The sequence below is a fragment of the Microplitis demolitor genome, chromosome 9 (assembly GCF_026212275.2).
Source record: "Microplitis demolitor isolate Queensland-Clemson2020A chromosome 9, iyMicDemo2.1a, whole genome shotgun sequence".
NCBI classification, from domain to species: domain Eukaryota; kingdom Metazoa; phylum Arthropoda; class Insecta; order Hymenoptera; family Braconidae; genus Microplitis; species Microplitis demolitor.
In genome coordinates, this window is record NC_068553.1 from 17,689,984 (window position 1) to 17,716,731 (window position 26,748).

The 26,748-nt window shown below is 28.3% G+C and overlaps 2 protein-coding genes across 2 annotated transcripts in view; one reads left to right on the forward strand and one right to left on the reverse strand.

Annotated features, from left to right (window-relative positions):
• LOC103578532 (serine/threonine-protein kinase 17B) overlaps positions 1-15,066 on the reverse strand; it is an 80,435-nt gene extending 65,369 nt beyond the window's left edge. The window contains exons 1-2 of the mRNA XM_014443784.2: positions 14,907-15,066; positions 14,803-14,840 (exon numbers count right to left, since the gene is read on the reverse strand). The gene's annotated coding sequence lies outside the window, so the exon portion shown is untranslated. The remainder of the gene's footprint in view (positions 1-14,802; positions 14,841-14,906) is intronic.
• A 492-nt stretch (positions 15,067-15,558) lies between these two features.
• The window catches only part of LOC103574980 (proteasome activator complex subunit 3), an 81,035-nt gene continuing 69,845 nt past the window's right edge, over positions 15,559-26,748 (forward strand). The window contains exons 1-2 of the mRNA XM_053741751.1: positions 15,559-15,590; positions 16,450-16,527. Of these exons, the coding sequence (XP_053597726.1) occupies positions 15,573-15,590; positions 16,450-16,527 (96 nt within the window). The 5' untranslated portion in view covers positions 15,559-15,572. The remainder of the gene's footprint in view (positions 15,591-16,449; positions 16,528-26,748) is intronic.

Consider the following 26,748-nt stretch of genomic DNA (forward strand, 5'->3'; position numbering starts at 1 on the left):
ATCAGAATCACTTTTTTAGAAGCTTGAAATTAAAATGAAAATAACTAGAAAACAATGCGGAATCCGAAAAAACTTTACTGATAATAATTTGTAGAGAATAAAATTATCTACAAAAAGTTCTAATGACATTTTTTGATAAGACTGATAGTTTCACTGGAAAAGTAAAAAGATCTCCAACTTTACTCCGAGCTCTAATGACTTTTGAAAAGATGGATTTATCAAAAAATGATAAGAGCCCTTTTTTGTAGAGCGTTAAATTTTTTTACAAAAATATGTATCAATCTATTCGATCCATCGATTTGTTAAGGATTTAAATGGGAAAATCGATTTTTCAAATAAGCTACGTCTGTAATCGACAAAGATTTTTTTTTTGGCGCGAAAAATTTTTTTTTTGTGTTGAACTATGATTTTTTCCACATGCACTTAAAAAAAAAATGTTGTTCCGAAATGACGCACCCTAATATATATTAATCCAAAATAATGAACTGATTTTGACAGTCGTAATAAAAAATGAAATCTTTTATAAAATAAAAAATCCAAAGAAGCATTAACCTGAAGAAACTTTTAAATAAAATTAGTAGCGCAACAAACCCTACCCTGGTTCAAAAACTCTCAGACTATCCCAGAGTTGAATCATCTCGCTAAATACAGTTGCGCAATTGTAGGTGGGATGATACATCACTCGGAATTTTTGACATACCTGTTACTGTGGCACTGTTACTTCAATTTATTTTAGTATAAAAAAAATTCTTTCATTCTATTAATAGAATTTTTTTTTTTCCTTTTAAATTCTTTATTCAAAATAACGTAATTATAAAATTCTTTTAATATAAAATTTCTATAGGTTTCTTTTATTTGTACAAACATTGTATAATATTAAATAAAATTAATATCTCTGACAAATACCTCAAACTGTATTTTATATTTATTTTATAAAATTAATTCAGATGTCAGAAACTGACGTATAATTTTATTTTTTTCTTTCATTGTTTAATAAAATTAATAGAGTTTGTAAAAAATATTTATTTTTTATAATTAAAATATTTACGAATTAAAAAGAATCAAAAATTGTTATTGTTCATTTTTGGTCATTATACTTTGGAATTTTTTTATAATTTAAAATTTTTTCTTTCGATAAGATAAAAAGTTTCTGTAGATCTTAGGACATTATTTAACTAGGCTTCTAAACATATGTTCTGTTAATTTTATCCGGTTGTTAGAAGGGTCTTTGGCCGCCAGAATCATAATTTCAAACTTTTGGGTTCTCAGAGTAGCGATAAAAGACAGCTATTAAGAATTATATTTATTAGAATGACAACTCTATCGATAGATGGGTCTAAAAATTTCAAAATTACAATTCCAACACAGAAAAAAAATCAAATATGATTACTAATGGGCTCATTGACCACCAAAATAATAATTTTGGACGTTGGAAAAATTCAAATGGACAAATTCTATTTCTTACGATGGCTATTCATTTTTAGATAAGTTCAAAAATTCAAAATTCAGAGATCTGATGAATTGACACAATCAATTTTGTTTAAAAAAAAAAATTTCTAATCAGAAAAATCACAATTTTCATAAGATTTCACTTCTCTGCGCTAGAATGTTTCCAAAAATCCAACGGACGCCTCAATTTCGCTCAAAAATCGTCCTCTAAGAAATTCTATAGACAATAGATAGTAAATCTAGACACAGAGCTTCTGTGTACTAGAAAAAAAAATTGTAACCTCATTTATACCTAAAAGTTGCAAAAAGTCACACAAAATGAAATTTGGCCGAATTCTTATTTATATGAATTTTGAATGAAGACAAATCGAAATAAACCTCAAAATCTTGTATTTAAAGTCTAAAATCGGAATTATTTTTGAACTCGGGGTATGATATTCCCGAGGTTTCCAAACATCCAATGGACGTTAATTTTGGTCAGGATCGTCGTCTATGAAATCGTACAGAAAATCGAGACACAGGGTTCTGTGCTGGGAAGAAATTTTTCTCCTTTCATATTGAAGTCATCAAAATCAAAAACAAGTCGAATGAATCAAAAAATTCAAAATCGTTATATTTAACCCGGAATTTAGCATGAAAACAGCATTAACTCCACTAATCCACAAAAAATCCAAATCTGTCCCTTTAATTATCCACGAGCCGTTTTTCATCCTACCAAAAACAGTTTTTTCCATACCATCACTTCTTAGCAAAACTAAACAAAGAACTAAAATTTCCAAGGAATATAATTCGCAAATAACTCGAAAAAGGGATAGAGTACGCATATAAAACCTTCTTCCGGTTTCCTCTCTTTGGTCACACTGAACACCGCTTACTAGGTGGTATATCCGGACATAAAAATGTTGACAAACCTGATCACGTATTCAATATCCGGTTGATTACGGCTTACCCACACATGCTTATTTTCGGGTTACCACCAATGCACCCAACAATAGATAAAACGAATAAAAAACTTTTTAATCCATTGTCGTATTACGGTTCCTCATAGTGCCGTTGGTCATAATTACATAACACATGCTAGTACGTCATGTTGACTTACTAAACGGTAATTACAATTGTCCCCGTAATCTACGTCAGCACTTTCACGATATGAAAAAAAAAGTATATATATTTTTTTTACTTTCAGCCCAACAGAGCATCATCTTATCCAGGTTTTCAGCTCTAAAGCACCTTGTGGTGAATGATTGTACGTAATGTTAACGCACTTGTTTAAACGTCTGCCGACAAACATTACAAGGACTTTTTGTAGCGCAAAACCTAAGAGGAATTCCCGTAGAGACGGCAAAGACGCAAAAGATTCATGCCGGTCTCAACTCATCTCATCTCAACTGTATTCTTATTGCTAAAGACTGCAGTAGCTTTGAGCCAGCAGTTAAATAGTTGTCGGTATGAATGAGTGCACCGGATGCTTCTGGACCTCACAGAGGCATTTATATTTATATATATGTATATATATATATATATATATATATATATATATATATATATATATATATATATATATATATATATATAAATACTAAAAAATAACTGGCTACTTAACTTGTACTCAGGTAACTTTAACCACAGGTGCGAGATATTTTTAAAAATATTTATTTTCACTCGAATTATATTATTTTTAAATATACTCGGGTGTTAAATGTAAATTAATTATATTTTTATATTAATGATTACTTATAAATATATAATTGAAAATATTTACACGCGATCATGCATTTACGTCAAAAAAAAAAAAAAAAAAAAAAAAAAATTAAATAAAAATTCATTATACTAACATGTAAGAAAATATATATATTATGTTATATAAACTTTCGCCAATTATTTTCTCATCAAACTTATTCTTGTCAGTGGAGTTTCATATGTATACAACAACAACAACAATAATGATGATAATGATAAGTAACAAGTATATAAAATGATTCATTGCTGGAGGGTTAAAATAGTATTTTTTTTTTTATGTTAGTTTTCCATTGCGGAAGAAGTTGTGTTATAAAAACATGAATTAGCTAATTTAAAAATTATTAAAAATGTTGGAAGAAAAACTTTTAACGAGAGGCTGATGATTGAATGTATGTAATTATGATTAATGATTATGTGAATAATATATAGAGTTTATCGTCTTCCTAGTCTACAACGATCCTAATTGATACAACCTACTTAGCGAACCCTTGATCTTATATATTGCATAGCTGGACCATTATCTTGGCATAATGTTGGGAATATAGATGCTCGATGGAGAGATATTGTGAAGTTCGAGATGCTCTGGTGATTTTGGTTATTTTTGGTATTTTTACGAACGGGAGATTGGAGATCTTAGAATGTTTGAAGGAGCTGATTATTATCTAACGACTTTTATCAGTGAATTAAAAGGCAACAGAAGAGAGAAATGGATATGTTTCCTATATTAATATACGGAAATTCTTATGTTGACATGGTCAAAATCCGTAGAGATAATACTGTCTATGTATTTTTATGAAAAGTGACCAAATTTTTTTTTCTGGTGGAAAAAACTCAAAACTACACAAACGTTTTTTGTTCATTATGATGCCCTCTAGTAGGAAAAACAATAAAAAGTCCTAGGAAAAATTTATTTTTTGAGTTGAGACCCATATGAGCGTTGGTGGAAATGGGTAGAGATAATTCTCGATGAAGAGTAGCCTCTAACTTTGCCCCTGTTGGGAATAACCCATCACAACATAAACGTTTTTTGTTCTTTATGATGCCCTCTAGTAGGAAAAACCATAAAAAGTCCTAGGAATAATTTATTTTTTGAGTAATCGAGGTCGGGCAGATGCGGACAGATGACACTGCCCACGCATTTTTATGAAAAGTGGCTTGTAACTTTGCTCCTGTTGGGACTAACTCAACACAATACAAACATTTTTTGTTCTTTATGATGCCCTCTAGTAGGAAAAACCATAAAAAGTCCTAGGAATAATTTATTTTTTGAGTTGAGACCCATATGAGCGTTGGTGGAAATGGGTAGAGATAATTCTCGATGAAGAGTAGCCTCTAACTTTGCCCCTGTTGGGAATAACCCATCACAACATAAACGTTTTTTGTTCTTTATGATGCCCTCTAGTAGGAAAAACCATAAAAAGTCCTAGGAATAATTTATTTTTTGAGTAATCGAGGTCGGGCAGATGCGGACAGATGACACTGCCCACGCATTTTTATGAAAAGTGGCTTGTAACTTTGCTCCTGTTGGGACTAACTCAACACAATACAAACATTTTTTGTTCTTTATGATGCCCTCTAGTAGGAAAAACCATAAAAAGTCCTAGGAATAATTTATTTTTTGAGTTGAGACCCATATGAGCGTTGGTGGAAATGGGTAGAGATAATTCTCGATGAAGAGTAGCCTCTAACTTTGCCCCTGTTGGGAATAACCCATCACAACATAAACGTTTTTTGTTCTTTATGATGCCCTCTAGTAGGAAAAACCATAAAAAGTCCTAGGAATAATTTATTTTTTGAGTAATCGAGGTCGGGCAGATGCGGACAGATGACACTGCCCACGCATTTTTATGAAAAGTGGCTTGTAACTTTGCTCCTGTTGGGACTAACTCAACACAATACAAACATTTTTTGTTCTTTATGATGCCCTCTAGTAGGAAAAACCATAAAAAGTCCTAGGAATAATTTATTTTTTGAGTTGAGACCCATATGAGCGTTGGTGGAAATGGGTAGAGATAATTCTCGATGAAGAGTAGCCTCTAACTTTGCCCCTGTTGGGAATAACCCATCACAACATAAACGTTTTTTGTTCTTTATGATGCCCTCTAGTAGGAAAAACCATAAAAAGTCCTAGGAATAATTTATTTTTTGAGTAATCGAGGTCGGGCAGATGACACTGCCCACGCATTTTTATGAAAAGTGGCTTGTAACTTTGCCCCTGTTGGGAATAACCCATCACAACATAAACGTTTTTTGTTCTTTATGATGCCCTCTAGTAGGAAAAACCATAAAAAGTCCTAGGAATAATTTATTTTTTGAGTAATCGAGGTCGGGCAGATGACACTGCCCACGCATTTTTATGAAAAGTGGCTTGTAACTTTGCCCCTGTTGGGAATAACCCATCACAACATAAACGTTTTTTGTTCTTTATGATGCCCTCTAGTAGGAAAAACCATAAAAAGTCCTAGGAATAATTTATTTTTTGAGTAATCGAGGTCGGGCAGATGACACTGCCCACGCATTTTTATGAAAAGTGGCTTGTAACTTTGCCCCTGTTGGGAATAACCCATCACAACATAAACGTTTTTTGTTCTTTATGATGCCCTCTAGTAGGAAAAACCATAAAAAGTCCTAGGAATAATTTATTTTTTGAGTAATCGAGGTCGGGCAGATGACACTGCCCACGCATTTTTATGAAAAGTGGCTTGTAACTTTGCCCCTGTTGGGAATAACCCATCACAACATAAACGTTTTTTGTTCTTTATGATGCCCTCTAGTAGGAAAAACCATAAAAAGTCCTAGGAATAATTTATTTTTTGAGTAATCGAGGTCGGGCAGATGACACTGCCCACGCATTTTTATGAAAAGTGGCTTGTAACTTTGCCCCTGTTGGGAATAACCCATCACAACATAAACGTTTTTTGTTCTTTATGATGCCCTCTAGTAGGAAAAACCATAAAAAGTCCTAGGAATAATTTATTTTTTGAGTAATCGAGGTCGGGCAGATGACACTGCCCACGCATTTTTATGAAAAGTGGCTTGTAACTTTGCCCCTGTTGGGAATAACCCATCACAACATAAACGTTTTTTGTTCTTTATGATGCCCTCTAGTAGGAAAAACCATAAAAAGTCCTAGGAATAATTTATTTTTTGAGTAATCGAGGTCGGGCAGATGACACTGCCCACGCATTTTTATGAAAAGTGGCTTGTAACTTTGCCCCTGTTGGGAATAACCCATCACAACATAAACGTTTTTTGTTCTTTATGATGCCCTCTAGTAGGAAAAACCATAAAAAGTCCTAGGAATAATTTATTTTTTGAGTAATCGAGGTCGGGCAGATGACACTGCCCACGCATTTTTATGAAAAGTGGCTTGTAACTTTGCCCCTGTTGGGAATAACCCATCACAACATAAACGTTTTTTGTTCTTTATGATGCCCTCTAGTAGGAAAAACCATAAAAAGTCCTAGGAATAATTTATTTTTTGAGTAATCGAGGTCGGGCAGATGCGGGCAGATGACACTGCCCACGCATTTTTATGAAAAGTGGCTTGTAACTTTGCTCCTGTTGGGACTAACTCAACACAATACAAACATTTTTTGTTCATTATGATGTCCTTTAGTAGGAAAAACCCAAAATATTCCTGAGAAAAATTCATTCTTCAAATCCAGACCCATATCAGGATAAATGAGGATAACACTGCCTATGCATTTTTATGAATGTGTATTTTCCAATTTATTGGCGAAAACATTTCCAATTATCAACAAACACTATTTTTCGTGCAATAAATCGACTCGCGACACCATAGCATCAAACGACAACATAGTTATTATCTATATGGTTATTTACTATAAGACAAATTGATGTTACGTCAAAAGTATATTTATATGACGCGTAAGATGTGTGTTAACGAGTTTTGAATTATTACACCCAGCTTCTGGTTCTCTTTTTAATCATCAACGCGTCCCTAGCAACACGTGGGAAACGCTGTTCAAATATAATTTCCAACAAGAATTACCGTCCAAACCAACATTCAAAATTTCCAAATAAATTAGTCTTATAGACCTTTTCTCGGGCTCTAAAGCCACATTAAAGTTTGGCGATGATTTGAGCGTGTTTGGGGTGAAATTTTGATGAAAATGACCTAAGACTAAGCTAGGTTATCCTGGAATTTTGAAATCTGATATGAGCTCCAAGCTATGATAAATAAATAACTCGAAAATTTTCAAAAAATTGATCAATTTTTTCAAAACTCATTCTGGGGTATCAAAAAAAAACCCCATCCGTGACTAAAAATTTGACTTCAATCAACCTGTCAAGCAAATATATATATATGTTTATATAAAATATAAGGTGAGCTTTTTAGCATTGACTGTTGATTGTTGACACAGTCCATCTTCATAAGGAAGTAACTTAAACCACTAACCAGACATCAGCTGGATAGCAACTCCAAATGACGAGGGACAATTCTCTCTTATATCGTATCGTGTACTGAGTAGTATGTAACGGAATAAGATTCATTACGAGCACGCGATCGAGTTCGTTGTCACTGTTATATTGACGTTATGGATACGAAAATATATATATATATATATATATAAGTGTCAGTGAAATGCAGGAATGTTATATACGAAAAGTATCATTATGATTATTATTATATAAATATAAATATATTATAATATTTCCGATTTCAATGCGGAAGGATTTTTTATTTCCCTTTACGTGTCGAATATCTTGTAAACGATCCTCCCGTCAATCAACACAAATAATATATCCCTGATTTTCAATGGCTACTTTCAAACGGTTAATTTTTTTAAATCCTCAGGATTGCTCGAAATTTTCCTAATGGCTCATCCGAAATTAATCACAGTGACTTGCATTTCATTCATACAAATACATCTAATTTTATTTTTTATTACAATTGAAACGGTTTTATTTCAAGTGTAAGATGAACGATTTCAAATGAAATATTATTACGAACATTGCGTTTTAATCTAGTGATGAATAACGGCAGTTATTATAAAAAAAAAAAAAAAAAAAAAAAAAAAAAATTTATACGGTTAAATTTATGTAAACAAATATGTAGTGATACTAAAATTTTACTTGAAATTTAAAGGACAGTTGCAGTTATTCCAAATTTTAAGTCGGATATATAAAATATAAATCAATTTTTACTTAATAAGGCAGATCCTGATTACGGTAAATTACCGTAATTTACGGTTTTTAGAAGATTTTCGGGAAACTACTGTAAAATACTGATTTTTACCATGAAAGAGGGTATTTTATGGTAAAATATGGTAATTAAAAGTAAAATTGCGACAATACTGCGATATTTTACCACAAATTTGCGGTATTCAGAAGAATTGCGGGAAACTACTGTAAAATACTGATTTTTACCAGAAAAGACGGCATTTTATGGTAAAATACAGTAATTAATAGTAAAATTGCGACAATAATGCGATACTTTACCACAAATTCGCGGTATTTTACGGTATTCAGAAGAATTTCGAGAAACTACTGTAAAATACTGATTTTTACCATAAAAGACGGCATTTTATAGTAAAATACGGTAAGTAAAAGTAAAATTGCGACAATACTGCGATATTTTACCACAAATTTGCTGTATTTTACGGTATTCAGACGAATTGCGGGAAACTACTGTAAAATACTGATTTTTACTATAAAAGACTGCATTTTACGGTAAAATACGGTAATCAAAGGTAAAATTGCGGTATTTTATGGTATTCAGAAAAATTATCGTAAATTTCCGCAACATACGGTATTTTGCCATACATACGGAATTTTACAGTAAGGTGCGGTAAAACTACAGTAAATCACCGTAGATTGCCGTAAATCACCGGAATTTACAGAAAATTTTCATTAAATTACAGTAGTTTGCGGTAAAATACGGTGATTCACCCTAAAGAAGGTAATTTACCGTAATTCAGATTCACTAAAGAATTGAACTTTGCACATACACTGTAAAAAAACGGTGTTAAAATGTACTTATTTTGACACCGATGTAAATCCAATTCGTCTTTTAACACTTGAAAAATAAAACTACTTTTAACACCGAAAAATTTGACTACCACCTGTTATTTTACACCGTTTTCGGGGTTAAATTAAACATCGGACAGTGGACTTACACCGGTTTTTCTTAGTGTACAATATACAAGAAATATCTACACGCTTGGTAAAACACTGATGACAATGCTTTAGATGATACTCAGTACAATGGCCTTGTCCTAGTTCTGTTATAAACTACAGAGTATATACATTTAAGCTACAGCCACAGGAAATTAGCCTTCAATTATCTACAGTTTTTTTCCTTACATCTCTTTCATATCATCATTCTTCACATATGTATTTCTTTAGCGGTTTTTAATTCTCGTTATGCTAATTCAATATTTTACGTTAACATTTAATTTATCAATTTAATAAATATCCTGCTAAAAATTAATTATCTTTAAAATATAAATGTGTTGTGACTTCCGTCAGGAGTCCTAGATATTATGATGCCCACGTTTTATCCACGCCCATGGTCGAAAGTGAAAATAAATTGACCAGTTGATTGGTTAGCAGTTAGCAATTTGCTCCATTCACCCAACCATGCTTTTACATTATTATATTTATATATACATATACATATACATATATATAAAATGAGACCTTAAAAAAGGTAAAGTCGATATACATAAGATATCTCGCATGTTAAAGGCATTTCTCAGCAGAAATCCAGGATCCTCAGACACCTAAATAATCTACCCACCCAAGTGTTCATGGAATGCACATGAATTTTAGTCTCCTTATTTTTTTATGTCTATTTTTTTAGAGGCCAATGACTCAGAGGACGGTTGGTAACAAGTTTTTACCGATGAACAGATTTTCGCCTGCTTATATTGCGGGGACATTGGAAATTTTTTTTTTTTTAATTCCAATTAATGAACCCGCGGGAATAAATTTATTTTTAAAAATAAATTTAATAATTAATAAATAATTTCATTAATTAGTTTAAATAATTTCAGTAAAATATGTCGAATTTGCTACGGTATGAAGACGTAGGATCCTGGGATTAGCATCACCTACGACAAATAAATAATAATCTCTATGGCGCCCATTTGCATTTATATCTACGATTGTTTTCCTTTTTCACGGACTGATCATAAATTAAAACTTACCCGCATGAAAATATCATATATGGTAAACATATATTCAAAAATATATGTTACAGATACAAATATATGTGACAATACATGAAATCTTATATAGAACTATATATATTTTGGCCGATTTTATTATATTTTTATATATGTTTTCTCTTATATGATTTCATATATTTTCATATAACTTCAATATATTATTTATATATTTGAAAACTTATAATTTCAATATATTCAAACAAATGTTATTCATATATGGAAACAAATAAGAATACATATATAATTCATCATTATATGCCACGATATATGTACCATGTATTCAACTTTATAAATTTTTATATATTTTTCGATATATAGAACCATATAAGTCTCCCCATATATGTAAGAATAAATAAAATCTATTCTTTTCTGTCTTTCTCTCTCTGTTATAAGATTTAAACATTGTGTTCAGAATATATATGTGTGCTAGCTTACAAATTTACATATATAATTATCAATATATGTGATACATATATGTGCTAACTTATAAGTTTACATATATGATTATAAATATATATATAATACATGTATTAACTTATAAACTTACGTATATAATTAATTATATTAAAACAGTATATTATATATAAGAAAATATGTATCATTTTTGGCCACTTATATGGTCCCATATTGATTATATATTTTTCCATATATATTTATCATATATGGTATTTTTATGCGGGTAACATGAGTCATAAAAATAAAAAACTAACGTGTAATTTTTTATCACACTCATTTGTCATTAAAAACGGCTAATTATAAATTTATTTATTAGACGTATTATTATCGAGTATAATAATAATAAAATTTTTTTTTTTTTAAGTATATAAATAAAAAATAACATATGTGCAATAAGAAATGTAAATATGCACGTGTCCAAGTGTGATATGCGTACGCCTACAAAGAGTTCTTTTACTGTCTAATTATTATTGGCGCCAGACAATCTTGCGAAATTTTTTTAATTTTTTTTACTCTCATACACGTTCTTTTAATCATACATTAATATAAACGCTTGTAATATTAAATTATAAATAATTAACTATTAATATTTTGTAACACTATTACAAGTTCACTGTACCTAATAATTTATATAATAATAATAATAACAACAATGGGTAGGAGATATATAAAAAAAAAAAGTGAATAAATCACTATGTATAGAAAATATGATATAAGTACTAGAAAATTCGAGGTCATGGCCTTAAAGAATAGCAAAACCTCGCCTTTACTTGCAACTCTTTCATCGTCATCGTTTAAAGATGATGAACCTAACCCTTATAAACCACGCATCCAAACGGCTTTCATAATATTACTAACTATAAACTATCGATACGTGACTCATAGATGCGTGAGTTATAATACTCATTTATTAAAGCTCGTATTTTGGATTTATGTCGAAAACTGAACAGTTAAAAACAAAAATGTCAGTTTTGATTTTTGATATTATTTTGAGATGAAGATATTGTCTACTAATGGAAAATTTGAGCGCTTAGTTGACAACCTGGCATATTTATGATCAACTCAATTGGGCGCCATTTTGTGGAATTTTATATCGAAGATCAAGATGTCGGCATGTAAACAGACCCCAAGGATGGGTCACCTCGAAAAAAGACCCAGAATGTCCAAAAAAAATTTTTTTTTTGATTAATAGGGTATTAGGGGTGGTGACCATGGTCCAAAACGGTCCATACAGAATTCAAAAAATAATTTCTTTCTATTTCTGGATTTTTCCCGCAAAAATGGATCAGAACGAGCAATAAATGTCCATATTGCCAGTTATTCCTAAAATCAACGTAGTTATGAGCTACTTTTAATGAAAACAGTCACACCCTATGGTCCAAAATGGTCCGTATTTCCGAGATACAGAATTCGAAAACTAATTTTTTTTCTACTTTTTTAGAATTTCTTCCGTGAAAATACATCATAAAAAATTGCATCAATAAATTTCTTTCCCCTCTAAGAAAATTTTAGTCTTCATTTCATACTGAAAAATTTTTCTTACACCAAAAAATCTTTGTTTTCCACGTACTCTGATTACGCTGCGTATCAACTTAATTAAATTATCTAAAATTGCGTTAATACCCAAGACAAGAAATAAGTGTAATAAGATAATAATCGGACATTGTTAAAGATAAATAATAAATTTAAAATGCACGATTGAGCACTCAATATTACTTTCATTAATATCGATAGTTAATGGACCTAATAAATGTTATCATTAGTATAATATATCCGTGTTCACCGTTATGGTATTGTTGATGTTATCTCTCTCTCTACATATATATATAAATATATAAATATAATAATATTATTATAACGGATACTAGTCGCGAATTGTAATTGATACGATTAATGGAAGCAGGACGTGGTAGAGCCTGCTACTGAACACATACTTGCTACTTACTACTAAACAGTTATGAGATAATAGCCTGACACTTGAGATCTATTCCACGAGGTGCAACATCGTTAATATAAATTATTTTATATTTTTATTTTCACCTCAGAGTCCACCCATACAAACATTTATTATTTAATATACGGGACTATTTATTTTCATAATCAATAGATTTTAATCTTCATATATATTTCATAATATATATATATATATATATAACATAACATAACAAGTTAGTTTTTCATATATTCTATAATTATTACATATGAAAAATTTAAAATGAAAAAATAATTACGTATAAATTATTAAAATTGAATGAGTACTTGGGTAAAAAATTAATTAAAATTTGTTGCGTTGATTGCAAGTATGGGTAGAAAAAATTGTTGATTAATGAAAAATGACATAATATTTTTAGAGAGTTAATGACATGTCTGAGGAAAAAAATATGAAGAGAGAAGATTAAAAAATAATTAATAGATGAGGGAGTTATCGATACGTGAACTTTCTTCCACTTGCCCTTTCACACTTTCAATCTTTCAATCAGAAAAAAAGTCACTAAACATTTCCTTAGCAGTTAATAAATTGTTTCCGTTTAAATTTTTTTTTCATCATAGAATTGTTTAATCTTTCTCCTCATCATTGATCATGCTGTCATGTCAATAATCGTAACTTGTAGGCGAAGTTATCGCTGATGCTCATTAAATATTAAGTACTAGCTCGGTAATAATTTATATCTAGTATTTATTGTTTTGCTTGTTTCGTAATAGATTTTTTTTTTTTTTTTTTAATGGAACCTCACAATTTTTTAAATTGTTTTTTATGTAAGAAAAATTTTGCATCATAAACTGGGAAAATTTGGAGCGATAATTTTTTTTAATATTTTTTTTTTTAAATTTATCATTATTATAAAATTTCAAAAATTATTAGACGTCGACTAACTTTAGTATCAGGAATTTACGATACTGAAGTTAGTAGACAATTGAAAATTTTTGAATTTTATTTGAACAGTTAAATTTAAAGAAAAAAAAAAAAACTAAAAATATGCACATGTAGGAAATTTAAAAAACTACAAGTGCAATTTTTTATAATTTATCATTTTGTAAAATTCAAAAAATTATTAGACGTCAACTAACTCAAGTTTTATGTGAATTTATTTATGATCCTGAAGTTAGCAGGCAATTACTAATTTTTGTATTTTTTTTTAACAAATAAATTACAAAAAAAAAAAAAAGTAAAAAAATGCACATTTAGAAAATTTTAAAAACTACAAGTGCAATTTTTTCAAATATTTTTTTTTTTATAATTTATGGGTAAAAAAAAATCCAAAAATTATTAGACGTCAGCTAACTTCAGTATCATTTTGAAAAGTAAATTAATTTAAATTACCATCAGTTTAAAATTATATCGGTAATTAAAACCAAACACTCTGTGGAGGCTCAACTTTATCTAGACGATAAATTTAAAATTTTCGCGGTTATTTTAAATTTTATTTGTTCCCCTTAAATTTTTTATAAATTAATTGTCCCGATATTTGAATACTTTAACAAATATATATATATATATATTTTTTTTAATATAATTAATTACTAATATAAAAAATCCCCAATATTTATTTATAAATTTTTAATCTAATACTTAAATATTTTTATTTATATATTTATATTTTTAAGCCTCAGATATTAAACTTTCAATTAATTATTATAAATATTTATCAAGTGTTTTGAATACTTTCTAATTATTTTAAATACAACTCAAGTACCACCAAAAAAATTCGTCGTATTGCAATTTTTAAATTTCACGCAATTGACCCAAAAATTAATATAACAAAATAAATTTAAACGCAAACACTTGAGATAAATATTTAAAATAAAACTTTAATATTTAATTTAAAAAAAAAAAAAAATTAAATATTTATTAGTAATAACTCATAAAAAAAATTATTAATTAAATACGAAACATAAAAGTAAGACGTCACCATAAATTTGTATAAAAAAAAATATTTATATTTAAAATAAATTGACTCACCGCCAAAAATCTCCAACTTACTCCAACACCAATCACTTCTGCAACAAATAATAAAATTAAAATACAAAATATAATTAATTACAAATAAAAATATCAACAATTACTTTAGTCGCAGCTGAATAAACAAAAATCTGGCTCTAGATCATGCGCCAACTTGATCTTCACCAAATCACTTGACAGTTTCGCACTCAATTGTCATAATAAATTATCACTTATCAACTCTTATTGACACTGACAGCTAATTTAATTAAGTAATTAATTATATATATTTTTAGTAAATTAATCACTTTTTATCTGACAACAAAAACTGACTGAAAAAAAAATTAAACACTCGATCCGCGACAACGATTTTCAAATATTTAATTAAATAATTAATTCTAAACTAATTATTAACGACACCACTAATTAATTTATACGCAAAAATTTTTATAATTATTTATTATTAAATATTAATAATTAAGTGACAACAAAACCTCAAACTTGACACTATGCAATTTAAATTATTAATTAAACTCGAATTAAATGATTTTATTATTAATTAAATTTAATTACGATAATTATTTAAAGTAAAGTAATTAATTTTATTACAATAATTAAAGAAAATTAATTATAAACACAACAAAGCACTAAATTGGAGGGAAAGACGCTGACTAAGCGGCCATCTTAGAATTACCGCGGCCATTTTCGACGCGCGCACTAATTTCGCTCAGTGCGCAGACTTGCGCGCAGAAAAGCGCCCGCTCAGTTGTAGTCCCAGGCAAGCTCTCGAGATGTTCGTTACAATTCCGGTGACAAATTAATTTTTTTTTTTGTATTTTTATTAATTTAAATTAATTATTAAACTTTAATTATTTATAATTAATTATTTATCAGCTGTCTCGGTAATTAACTTTAAACTAATTGACTCAGTTATTAAAATCATAAATTTAAATAAATATTTTGCTGACGCAGTAGACAATGGGTATGTCGGAAATTGCTCGAGCTCGAGCTCTAGCCTAGCGACAGCTAGAGACGAGTGTGAGTGTAGCAGGCAGATGACTTTGAAATTATAAATAACTGGAGTAAATAATCAATAAAATAAATTTTCTAAAAAATGGGCATTTTAAAAATTTTTTAATTGATTAGTGCATTTTTTTTAAATATTTTTTTTTTAATTATTTACTCTAGTTATTTATAATTTAAAATTTGTCTGTCTGCTACATGTGAGTGTGAGCGTAGCGGACAATTGTCAATTTTTTAAATTTAAAAATAAATGAATAAAATTTGAGTAAAAATAAAAAAAATGCACATTTAGATAAACGCTAAATCCATATTTGCATTTTTAAAAATTTCATTATTTTAATTAATTAATTCATTTAATTCAAATTTATAAATTGTCTCATGAGTGCTATGAGCTAAAGCGTTTTTGAATGCATCAAAAAAATAATTTTTAAATAATCCGAGCCTCGGTATAAATTTATTTTTTAAATCGTAACCAGTTGTCTAGTGATAGTGTAAATAAAATTCAAAATTTAAATTAAATCAGTGCTGTGAAAAAATTCAAGTTAAATAAAAATTGTCATCGCCATTTTGAAAATTTACAGGTTCTTAAAAAAATTAAAATTTTAAATAATTTTTATTAAAATTTGTATATTTTTAAATTCACAGCAATCCAGTCTCCAACTTCATCGACATCTCCAACGTCTCCAACTCCCAGAGCCTGAGTTCCTGATGTTTGCGCAAGTAGTAAGTCAGTAAATAATTTTTTATAATTTCTCAATTAAATAATTGCGGCAAAAAAAAAAAGAAATTTAAAAAAAGAAAGCAAACTACACAAACTATCCATTTAAATCTCGCCATGAGTGGCGCTAGTAGTAATTTCCTCCATTTAAAAAAACAAAATTACCGTAATGACACCCTAGATGATAGCAATGTCTCCATTCCGCATCAGTTGAAATCCCGCAATTAGAAATTTTTGACTTCGAAGACTGCATTAAAAAAAAAAATCATACGCAGTTAAACTCTCGTACTCGACGTCGCGTCCACTCACTAGCCTCCAGGCTCAGCACTGGACCTCAGCAATAAGGACCGAATGTCCGCGGGCACAATTTCCAGTCAGCATTCCTCGACTTTTTTTCACACTTCCCCAGAAACTCGGTCCGTTTTTCATAAATATCAAAATTAAAATCACTTTCTCAGCAGCAGATAATCGAGTTACATATCAGTTTTCATTCCTACAATTTTTATATGTCAGCCGTAACATGATTTGAAACTTAACATCGAATTGAGGTCATTGTCCGTGCGACATTTCCATCGCTATCTATTTAATCGGCTGGTAATTATCCAGCAAGTCGATTCCTAGCTCCAGGTATTAAGTCATGCGAGTCAAGTACTGAGTACCAAGTACTCAGTACTCAGTACTCAGTACTGTGTCCTCTACTGTAGTAAAAGACACGCGGGTCCAAGGTATGCATACCATTACAGTCTAACGAGCTGGACCCTCAACTCGCGGTAAATCGTGACATCACCTCAACTTAATTCCTTTATCAGTCAGCTCTCCAGCTCCATCCGTTGTCATATTATTTTTTCCTTTCCTTATTCATTAATTAATTCATTAATTTATTTAATAAGAGTAAGACCAAGAAAAAAAAAGCAATTTATAGCCTGGCATATATTTATAATATTAAAATATCCCCAGGTTATTTACATAGTTCGATTTATGTTGTCTGTTAAATTCCCTTTCTCTCTTTATACATGTTCATAATGTTTAATAAAATAAAATAAAATAAAGTGTAGGACTAGTGAAGCTGGTGGTGGCTCTAGTCATGTACCAGGTTTATCCTACTCGCATTTTAACGGCATTGACACTGGCAACATCGTCACCATGTTACATTAAATGTACAGTCAGAAGCAACCAGTAGCTTGTTTATATTACATATATATATGTATATAAATATATGTTTTTTATTTTAACACGCGACAGTATAAATTTACTTGTGAAATTGTTAATTTAATTTTTCTTTTTTTTTTATTGGGACTTTTTTTATTGATATCAATAAATATCGCGAGGAAAAATTGTGTCGTAAATAAATGAATGAATAAATAAATAAATAGAGTTTAGATATGCTGAGTACTCGACTGTTAACGTTTGCACTGTGTGCGGTTTTGTGTTATCGCAATATGTACCTCACTGGTTATCTATCATGTCGAGGACTTGAGCTTACTAAATAAATCCTTACTAGTATATATGTGCATATATGTATGTATGTATGTACATATGGGTATATGCATAGGAGTTACGTTTTATCGAATGTGAACTTTAGATATTTCATTTAAATCTCACGATCTGTCTGCAAATATCCCTTGTTTTATTTATCTAAACTGATTAATTATAATTATTCTTTACATCCTTTTTTATTATTTAGATTTTTGTAGTAAATTCAATTTATTATTTATATTGTAATGGATATTTATTATTAATATGAGGGGATTATAATAGCATTTAATTATATTATGTATGGAAATGTATGTCCATATATGTGTATAGAGATTTATTATAATTAGAAAATTCAATTATTTAATTTTTAATCAAATTGCTGATAAATATATATGATAATAAAATTTTTTAAAGAAAATTTGAGTAATTGATTTTTAATTAAATCAATTAATCAAAATTATTCATTCATTTTTTTATGATTTTTGTTCAAAAAATTTAATTATTTGGTTTTCAATGAAATTTTTGAAAAAAAAGAAAAAAAATTTTATATTAAAATGTTTTACAAAAATTTTATTTATTCACTTTTTTATGAAACTTTCGTTACAAAAATTCAATTATTTTTCATTAAATTTTTTATAATAAAATATTTTTCAAAATTATTTATTAAATTACTTTTTGAAAAATTTATTGATTCGTTTTTTTTTTTTTATAAAATTATCGTTCAAAAAATTCAATTACATAATTTTTCATTAAATTTTTTATAAATAAATTTTGCTATAAAATATTTTTCAAAATTTTTCATTAAAAATTTTATTCATAAATTTTCATTAAATTACTATTTAAAAAATTGATTTATTCATTTTTTTATAAACTCTTGTCAAAAAATTAAATTATATAAATTTTTCATTCAATTTATGACAAAAAAAATTTTACAAAATTTTTTACTAAAAATTCTATTCATCAATTTTTAAATAAATTACTTTTTAAAAAATTTACTTATTCATTTTTTTATTAAAACTTTCGTTCAAAAATTTCAATTTCATAATTCTCCATTAAATTTTTAATAAAAAAAATTCGACAGTAAAATATTTTTCAAAATTTTTTACTAAAGTATTTTAAAAAATTTTTTTTTATTTATTTTTTTTTTTCCAAAACTCGTTCAAAAAACCTAATAATTAAATTTAAATTCAATCGCCCCTAAAAAATTTGAATAATTTACCATTTCATAAAATTATCATCAAAAAATCAAAATCATAACTCAAAATTAAAATTAAATTTTAAAATTCAAAATTTCCGAATCTTGTCACCTCAATCGGAGTCTTAACATCAATCAACATTTAGCATCTTATAAATTATCATCTCAAAAAGACAATTGTCATCCTATACATTACTATGCGGTATTTATAAAAGATGTCGATGAGTATGGTAAATTTTCTCATCCTTTCATAGCGTCTTTAGACTGCAATACTTGTAGATAGTCGTGAGAGAACGAGTGGCATCTGAAGAATGTTTAAACACATTTGCAGAGTAGAGTCTCTTGACGACTGTCTACCTACTTAATCCATTTAAATCTATATTATATTTATATCTATATCTATATCTATATCTATATTTACAAATGTCCCAGCCATCAAAGTACTCAACGTTTTTATTTTTCCATAATCATTACAAGTAAATAAATAAAATAATATTAAATATATATAAAATTAATGCTACCGCGCATCTCAAGATCGCCCACCTTTTGTCGAGTGAGACGACATAGTTAACTGTTGTCTCATTGCAATACAACATTAAAAGCCCGTGAAACTAGTTTATCGAGAATAGAATTCAATTGCTTTATATCATTTATATATATATAAACGTTTACTCTACTATATATAAGAATAATCCCAACTCTTTTGCTCCAATTACCGGATCATTCGTTTCTCGGCGAATTTTATAACGACCGTCAGTATTTTTTTTTATATATTTTTTAATTGAAATTTTATTGATTAAAAAATTTATATATTTATTTATTTATTTATTGAATTATATGAAAAAAAATAAAATTCATATAAGGAATTAAGTTATATAGATTTAAGAGATTAAATTTATACGGTTGGGGTGGTGGGTAAACTTAAGAAAAGATCGGGCGGACTATGCACTCTCGCTTCAATTCTAAATCGAGCAGAGACCATACCATTGCTTAGTAATGTGGACACAAGTTTATTTATAATATAAGAAGTCTATCACCCGGCGCAATCTCGCGTGTGGGTACACACTTGTATTGCTGTATATCTATACTGTGCACTCTTTAGTTAGTGTATACATGTATAACAAACCCGCACCTTACGCAATAATTCCCCGGTGAGTATGTACACCTTTCAACGCACTGGCTTTTTGCATTGACTTTGCATTTGTTATTATACATTTGCTGGTTATTTTATTTTTCGGTGTGTGGGTGGTGTCAAATTTACCGCGGGTTATTTTTATTTAAATCGATAGTATTTTAAATTCAAATTTATTCTTAGGTCGAGTATATCAATAATATACTAGATTTATGATCATTGAAAAATATATTTTATACCCTATTTTAGCCAGGCTAAGAATTTCTGTAAAATTAATTTTTAAAATTGGCGCGAATTTTGAAATTGGGTATTTTTGTGATCGTATTCAAATTTTTCGGCCTTAAAACGGCTGTATCTTTTAAAATATCGATCTTATGAAATTTTTTATTGATACAAAAATTGTAGAAAACTTAATTTTCTACAACTTTAGTCTTCTTGAAAATGACCAAAAAATCCGTTTTTTAAAAGTTACCGCCATTTAATCAAGTAGTCAATTTTTGAATATTCAAATTTCAGACATGAAACGGCTGTATCTTTTAAAATATCGATCTTACGAAATTTTTTACTGATACAAAAGTTGTAGGAAATTAAATTTCTGACAACTTTGGTCTTTTTAAAAATTACCAAAAAACTATTTTTCAAAAGTTACCGCCATTTAATCAAGTAGTCAATTTTTGAATATTTAAATTTCAGGCATGAAACGGCTGTATCTTTTAAAATATCGATCTTACGAAATTTTTTACTGATACAAAAGTTGTAGGAAATTAAATTTCTGACAACTTTGGTCTTTTTAAAAATTACCAAAAAACCATTTTTCAAAAGTTACCGCCATTTAATCAAGTAGTCAATTTTTGAATATTCAAGTTTTAGACATTAAACGGCTGTATCTTTTAAAATATCGATCTTACGAAATTTTTTATTGATAAAAAAGTTGTAGGAAATTAAATTTCTGACAACTTTGGTCTCTTTGAAAATTACCAAAAAATCAATCATTCAAAAGTTACCGCCATTTAATCAATTAGTCGATTTTTCCTCACGCAAATTTCCAATACAACGGCTGTATTTCCCAAACAATCGATTTTATAAATTTTTATATCGATACCAAAATTTTGGAAAATTAAATTACCTTTTCAAAAACTATACACAACATATATTTTATATATATCCATACCGTAAGCTGCAAGTTATTTAAAAATAAAATAATTTATTTTTCTATTAATTTAAATAATTACAGAACAATAATTAACATTAAAGATCAAAGGTCTATTGTCAACAAGATAATTACCTCGGAATGTTAATGATAAAAAAATACCAATTCAAATAATGACGAATAAACAACAATAATAATAATAAATAATAACCATTTAATATTTTTCATCATCGACATAAACTTTATCGACATGACAAGAGCTGCGCAATATAATAATAATCGATTCAACAACAACTAATTTATCTTTAAAAAAAAAAAAAAAATAAATAAATAAATAATAAATAAATAAATAAAAAAAAAAATATTACATAGAAGAATGCAATGAACGTTAATAATAAAACACGTATAGAACGAGCCCGTGGAATCCGTTTGTTCTCGAGGACTGAACATCATCTACTTTTCTACCTTATTCTCTTATTATTCTTATTCTTTTATCATCATCATCGTCTTGGTCTTCTTCTTGGTCTCAGTCTTGGTCTTCTTCTTCTTCTTCTTCTTGTTTAATACTTGATCTTATTCGTCTTCTTGTTCATTCTCGTGCACTGGCACTTAGCCGGCCGCAAATTACGCGCCTCGTCGTTTTAACGAACGCATTTCATTCGAGTGGATTGATACGTTCCCAAGGGACTCGTCCCCCATAGATGATTACCGTCCACCACCATACACTTTTATCTACTCAATTCAACAGCAAACCCAATAAGACTCTTCCGAGTTAACCCAACAGCCAACAAGACAAAGATACACAATCTGTATAAAAGAGTTTTAATTTAAATGAGCTTGGACCCTGTACAAGTAAATCCGATGATCCTGTCGTAACTGCTATATCTTTTATTTAACTTTTTTTATTATTATTATTATTATATACTCAGAGCCTTGGACAACGTTCAAGCATTCCGCGCAATCCAATGTTGTGTCAAAGGAAATACACTATCAATTATTAGTGAAATCAACTACGACAATGTTTCGCATCGACAATTGTCCTCATCATTAATTTGTATTATTAAAAAAAAAATATTTATATAACTTTTTATGCATTCTTAAATAATAAGGAAATTACATATCGACAATTATTTTTTTTATAACATCACTCCACTCATAACTGCACAGAAATAAATTATTTGTTGGCGCAATAAATATTTTAAATAAAACTTTTTCACCTCAATAAATTTTTGTTTTCTATTTGTGATGCAAAAAATTCATTGAGGCAACTGGGAAAATTTTATCGGGAAATTTTTTACTCTCGACCCTTAATATTTTTATTCAAACTTCAAATTATTTAAATAAATTTATTTGAAACTTGACGTATTTTTAAAATTTAAAATTGCCGCCAAAATTTAAATCAGCCTATAACTTCTCAACCACGCGTACATCTGTCAATTTTTTATCTCTAAAAATACGTCAATATTTTTATTCAAACTTCAAATTACTCAGATAAATTCATTTAAAAATTTCCTTATTTTCAAAATTTAAAATTGCCGCCAAAATTTAAATCAGTCCATAACTATCCGAGTTTTGACCACGTATACATTCGGACAATTTTTTTTCTCTGAAAACACATGAATATTTTTATTCAAACTTCAAATTACTCAAATAAATTTATTTAAAAATTTCCTTATTTTTTAGATTTAAAATTGCCGCCAAAATTTAAATCAGTCCATAACTACCCGAGTTATTGACCACGCATACTTTCGGACAATTTTTTTTCTCTAAAAACACATGAATATTTTTATTCAAACTTCAAGTTACTCCAATAAATTTATTTAAAAATTTCCTTATTTTTAAAATTTAAAATTGCCGCCAAAATTTAAATCAGTCCATAACTACCCGAGTTATTGACCACGCATCCATTCGGACAATTTTTTTTCTCTAAAAACACATGAATATTTTTATTCAAACTTCAAATTACTCAAATAAATTTATTTAAAAATTTCCTTATTTTTAAAATTTAAAATTGCCGCCAAAATTTAAATTAATCTATAACTTCTCCAGTTATCGACCACACGTACATCCGTGGCATTTTTCTTCCTGAAAAACACTCAGAAAGAATTCCTTATACTTCTTAAATGATTTAACGAGTTCTTAAAGCTTATTTCCGAGCCATAACTTTATTTTTGTATGAAATAATAAATTTTCTAGTTGTTTAAAAAAGGTGTAACTTTGAAATATATTTATCAAGCATCGCACGATTAATTATTACTCACAGTACATAAGGAAGTAATGAGTTTAAATTATATATATATATTTAAGTGATAAAGAAGATGTACAAGTTTTAAAAAATAGACTTAGGTATATATTGTACACATTTATATAGAAACGTATGCATATATATATATATATATAGAGTTCATTGAGCTCTAGAGCAATTATACGGTCGTCTAAGCGAGGTGTAAAAGATCCAAGTAAAATGCTAAAATATTTTATATGCCTATGAGCCTTGAGATTAATCGTCCTGTTTGCTGGCTAGATATTCTGAAGATTTCTTATAATCCAGCATATAACAGCATATAGTAGTAATATGTTGGTACATTTCCTACAACGATAAAGCATCTGGATGTTACCCAGAATATGTGTCTTAGTGATATTATAGTATGTATGTTCTACTACAGCATAAACAACCAAAAAACCAAAAAAAAAAAAAACCGTCTCGGTATCTAGTCTAGTCTGCTTGTGACTTAACTCGGTTTTAAGTCATAAATGCCGGAAAAAGTTAACAAATTATTCAGCTAAACTACACGCTGATTAATGTTGCATATCTTTGATGCACATATATGTTGTATATTTGGAATTAAGTATGCGTTTTGACTAATTGCTTGTCTATTTATAGATTTGATATGACGCGTGAATTTTACTTATTACTTTTTGTGTGTGGGTTTTTAAATTAATTTCTGCGTTTTAGTTTGGGAGTGGCGATCGGAATCTCATATATTTTGCCAACACCTGATATATTTTTTTTTAAGCATGACCGTAACGAAATGTTGTAAATCAAATTTGAATATTTGTAATAATGCGGGATAATAAATTAGGTATTTATATACAAATTTTCTGCTGTTGCAAAAATGTTCTTTATTTGGCTCGCTGGGGTTTTATTGTGTATTTATTCAAATATATATTATATAAATTTCTTTATTTTTTCTTCGTAAGAAAAAAATTTCAAAATCACTCGTGGCGCTGCAATACCGCGAATTCTTTTTTTTTAAATAGATGTTGAGAAAAAAAATATTTTGAAAAATTGCACTTGTAGTTTTTTTTATTTTCTACATGTGCATTTTTTTAGTTTATTTTTTTTTCTAAATTAAATTGTTGAAAAAAAATCCAAAAATTGTTGATTGTCTGCTAACTTCTAGATCATTTCAAATAGCTGTAACTTTTTCAAAAATGGCCTATTTTGAACGTTTTTCTTTTCAAAATCTTCATTTTTTAATGTAGTTTTCGGAAAAAAAAAAAAAAAATTAAGATATTCAAATCTATGAAATTTTTCACTTTTTTGAAAAAATCACATTTGTATCAAAATTCATTTTTTTCAAAAAATAAGCGAGATATCGAAAAATTTTATTCTTTAAAAAAGTCTTATTTTGTTGAATTCTCTACAAATTCGCGGTCATTTGGCGCCGTCATGGAAACCGTAGTTTTTCCACTAAATTCGAAATTTGGAGTACAAATTTATTTTTCAAAATTTGATTTAAGTAAAATATTTTTGCAAAAATTAACATATGGTTTTTTTTTACTAATAATTTAAATGACATTTTTTTTTTTTTTGAATTTATCGTCGTTTTATTTGAATGTAAATTTTCATGTTTAAAAATGTCAAGTTAATTTAACAAAATTTATGATTCCGATATCAACTAGCGCGAAAAAAAAAAAAAATAAAATGATAAAATTGCATTACAAAGTTGATAAAAAAAGTTTCATATCTTTAGCGTCTACGTTATTATTTTATCTTATCTTATCACAAAAGATTTAAGATAAGAATACTTTTGTAACCCAGGGTTCCGTGAACTAAAAATCGAGTTACAAAAAAAAAAAAAAATGATTTAATAGAATTAAAAGTAATGATTAATTCGAGATTGTATTAGTCTCGCGTGATGAAAACAATTGTGCCGATGAACTTTCCCAGGAAAGCCAGGAATCGACTAAAAGTCTAATGTAATGTAATGTAGTGTATATATAAGACTCCACGCCAGATGTTTGCTACTTATTAGTTAGTTCTCTTTAAGTCTAATACTTTAGTATATACAGGTATAGAGATCGGGCTCAGCTTCATCAGCAACATTCTTACCTACCGGTAAGTCTTTGAGCCAAAGTAGAGTATTACGTCGGTAATAATTATTCCAATGCACTTGGCTCGTGGGAAACGTGACTTGTATATGAACGTGTGTTGCATCCGTTTATGAGCTATCATCTTTTTACATATATGTATACATATATACATATATACATTTATTATACTATGAACACTTCAACGCTCTTTAGTAAATTATTTCATCTATAATTTTTTTTAAATTAGTAATCAAAATAATTAGATTAATATTTTTAATTAATTTTATTGAGGTCTATAATTAATTTTATGAAAAAAAAAAAAAAATGTTTTTAATATGAGTATAATTAAATTTTTAAATTAACTATTGAGACATAGAAAAATAAAAAGTTCATTAATTGGTTAAATATTTCAACACTAATTTTTGAAAAAAAAAAAAAAATTATTGACATATATAAAATATATGAACGTAAATTATAATATATGCATGTAGTAGACACATTAGTATCTTTTAAATTAATAATAATTTCTCGAGCAACTGATTGACATTTTGCAGATTTATGTCTTTTAATATTTCATCAGTCTATATATATATATAGATAGATATATGTATGTTTGTATATGTATACGCGGATAAGTTAAACTAGACACGCGAGGTACCGCTCCCTCATATTAATATAATATGTTACTTAAACGCGCGATATATCACCAAATCTATAAATATATAATAAATCGAAATTTAAAATTATTATTAATTTTTAACTGATTAATAGGGACAAGATTTTTGCCGTAATTTTGAAATGGATGATTTAAATGTTTGATATTAAGGCGGAAATATTGGTTTTATCATAAAAATTTTCAAACAAAAGTTGTAGGAAATTTAATTTTCTAAAAAAAATGTCTCTTGTGATTTTTTTTAACGACCAATAGTTTCGCCGTAATTCCAAAATTAACATTC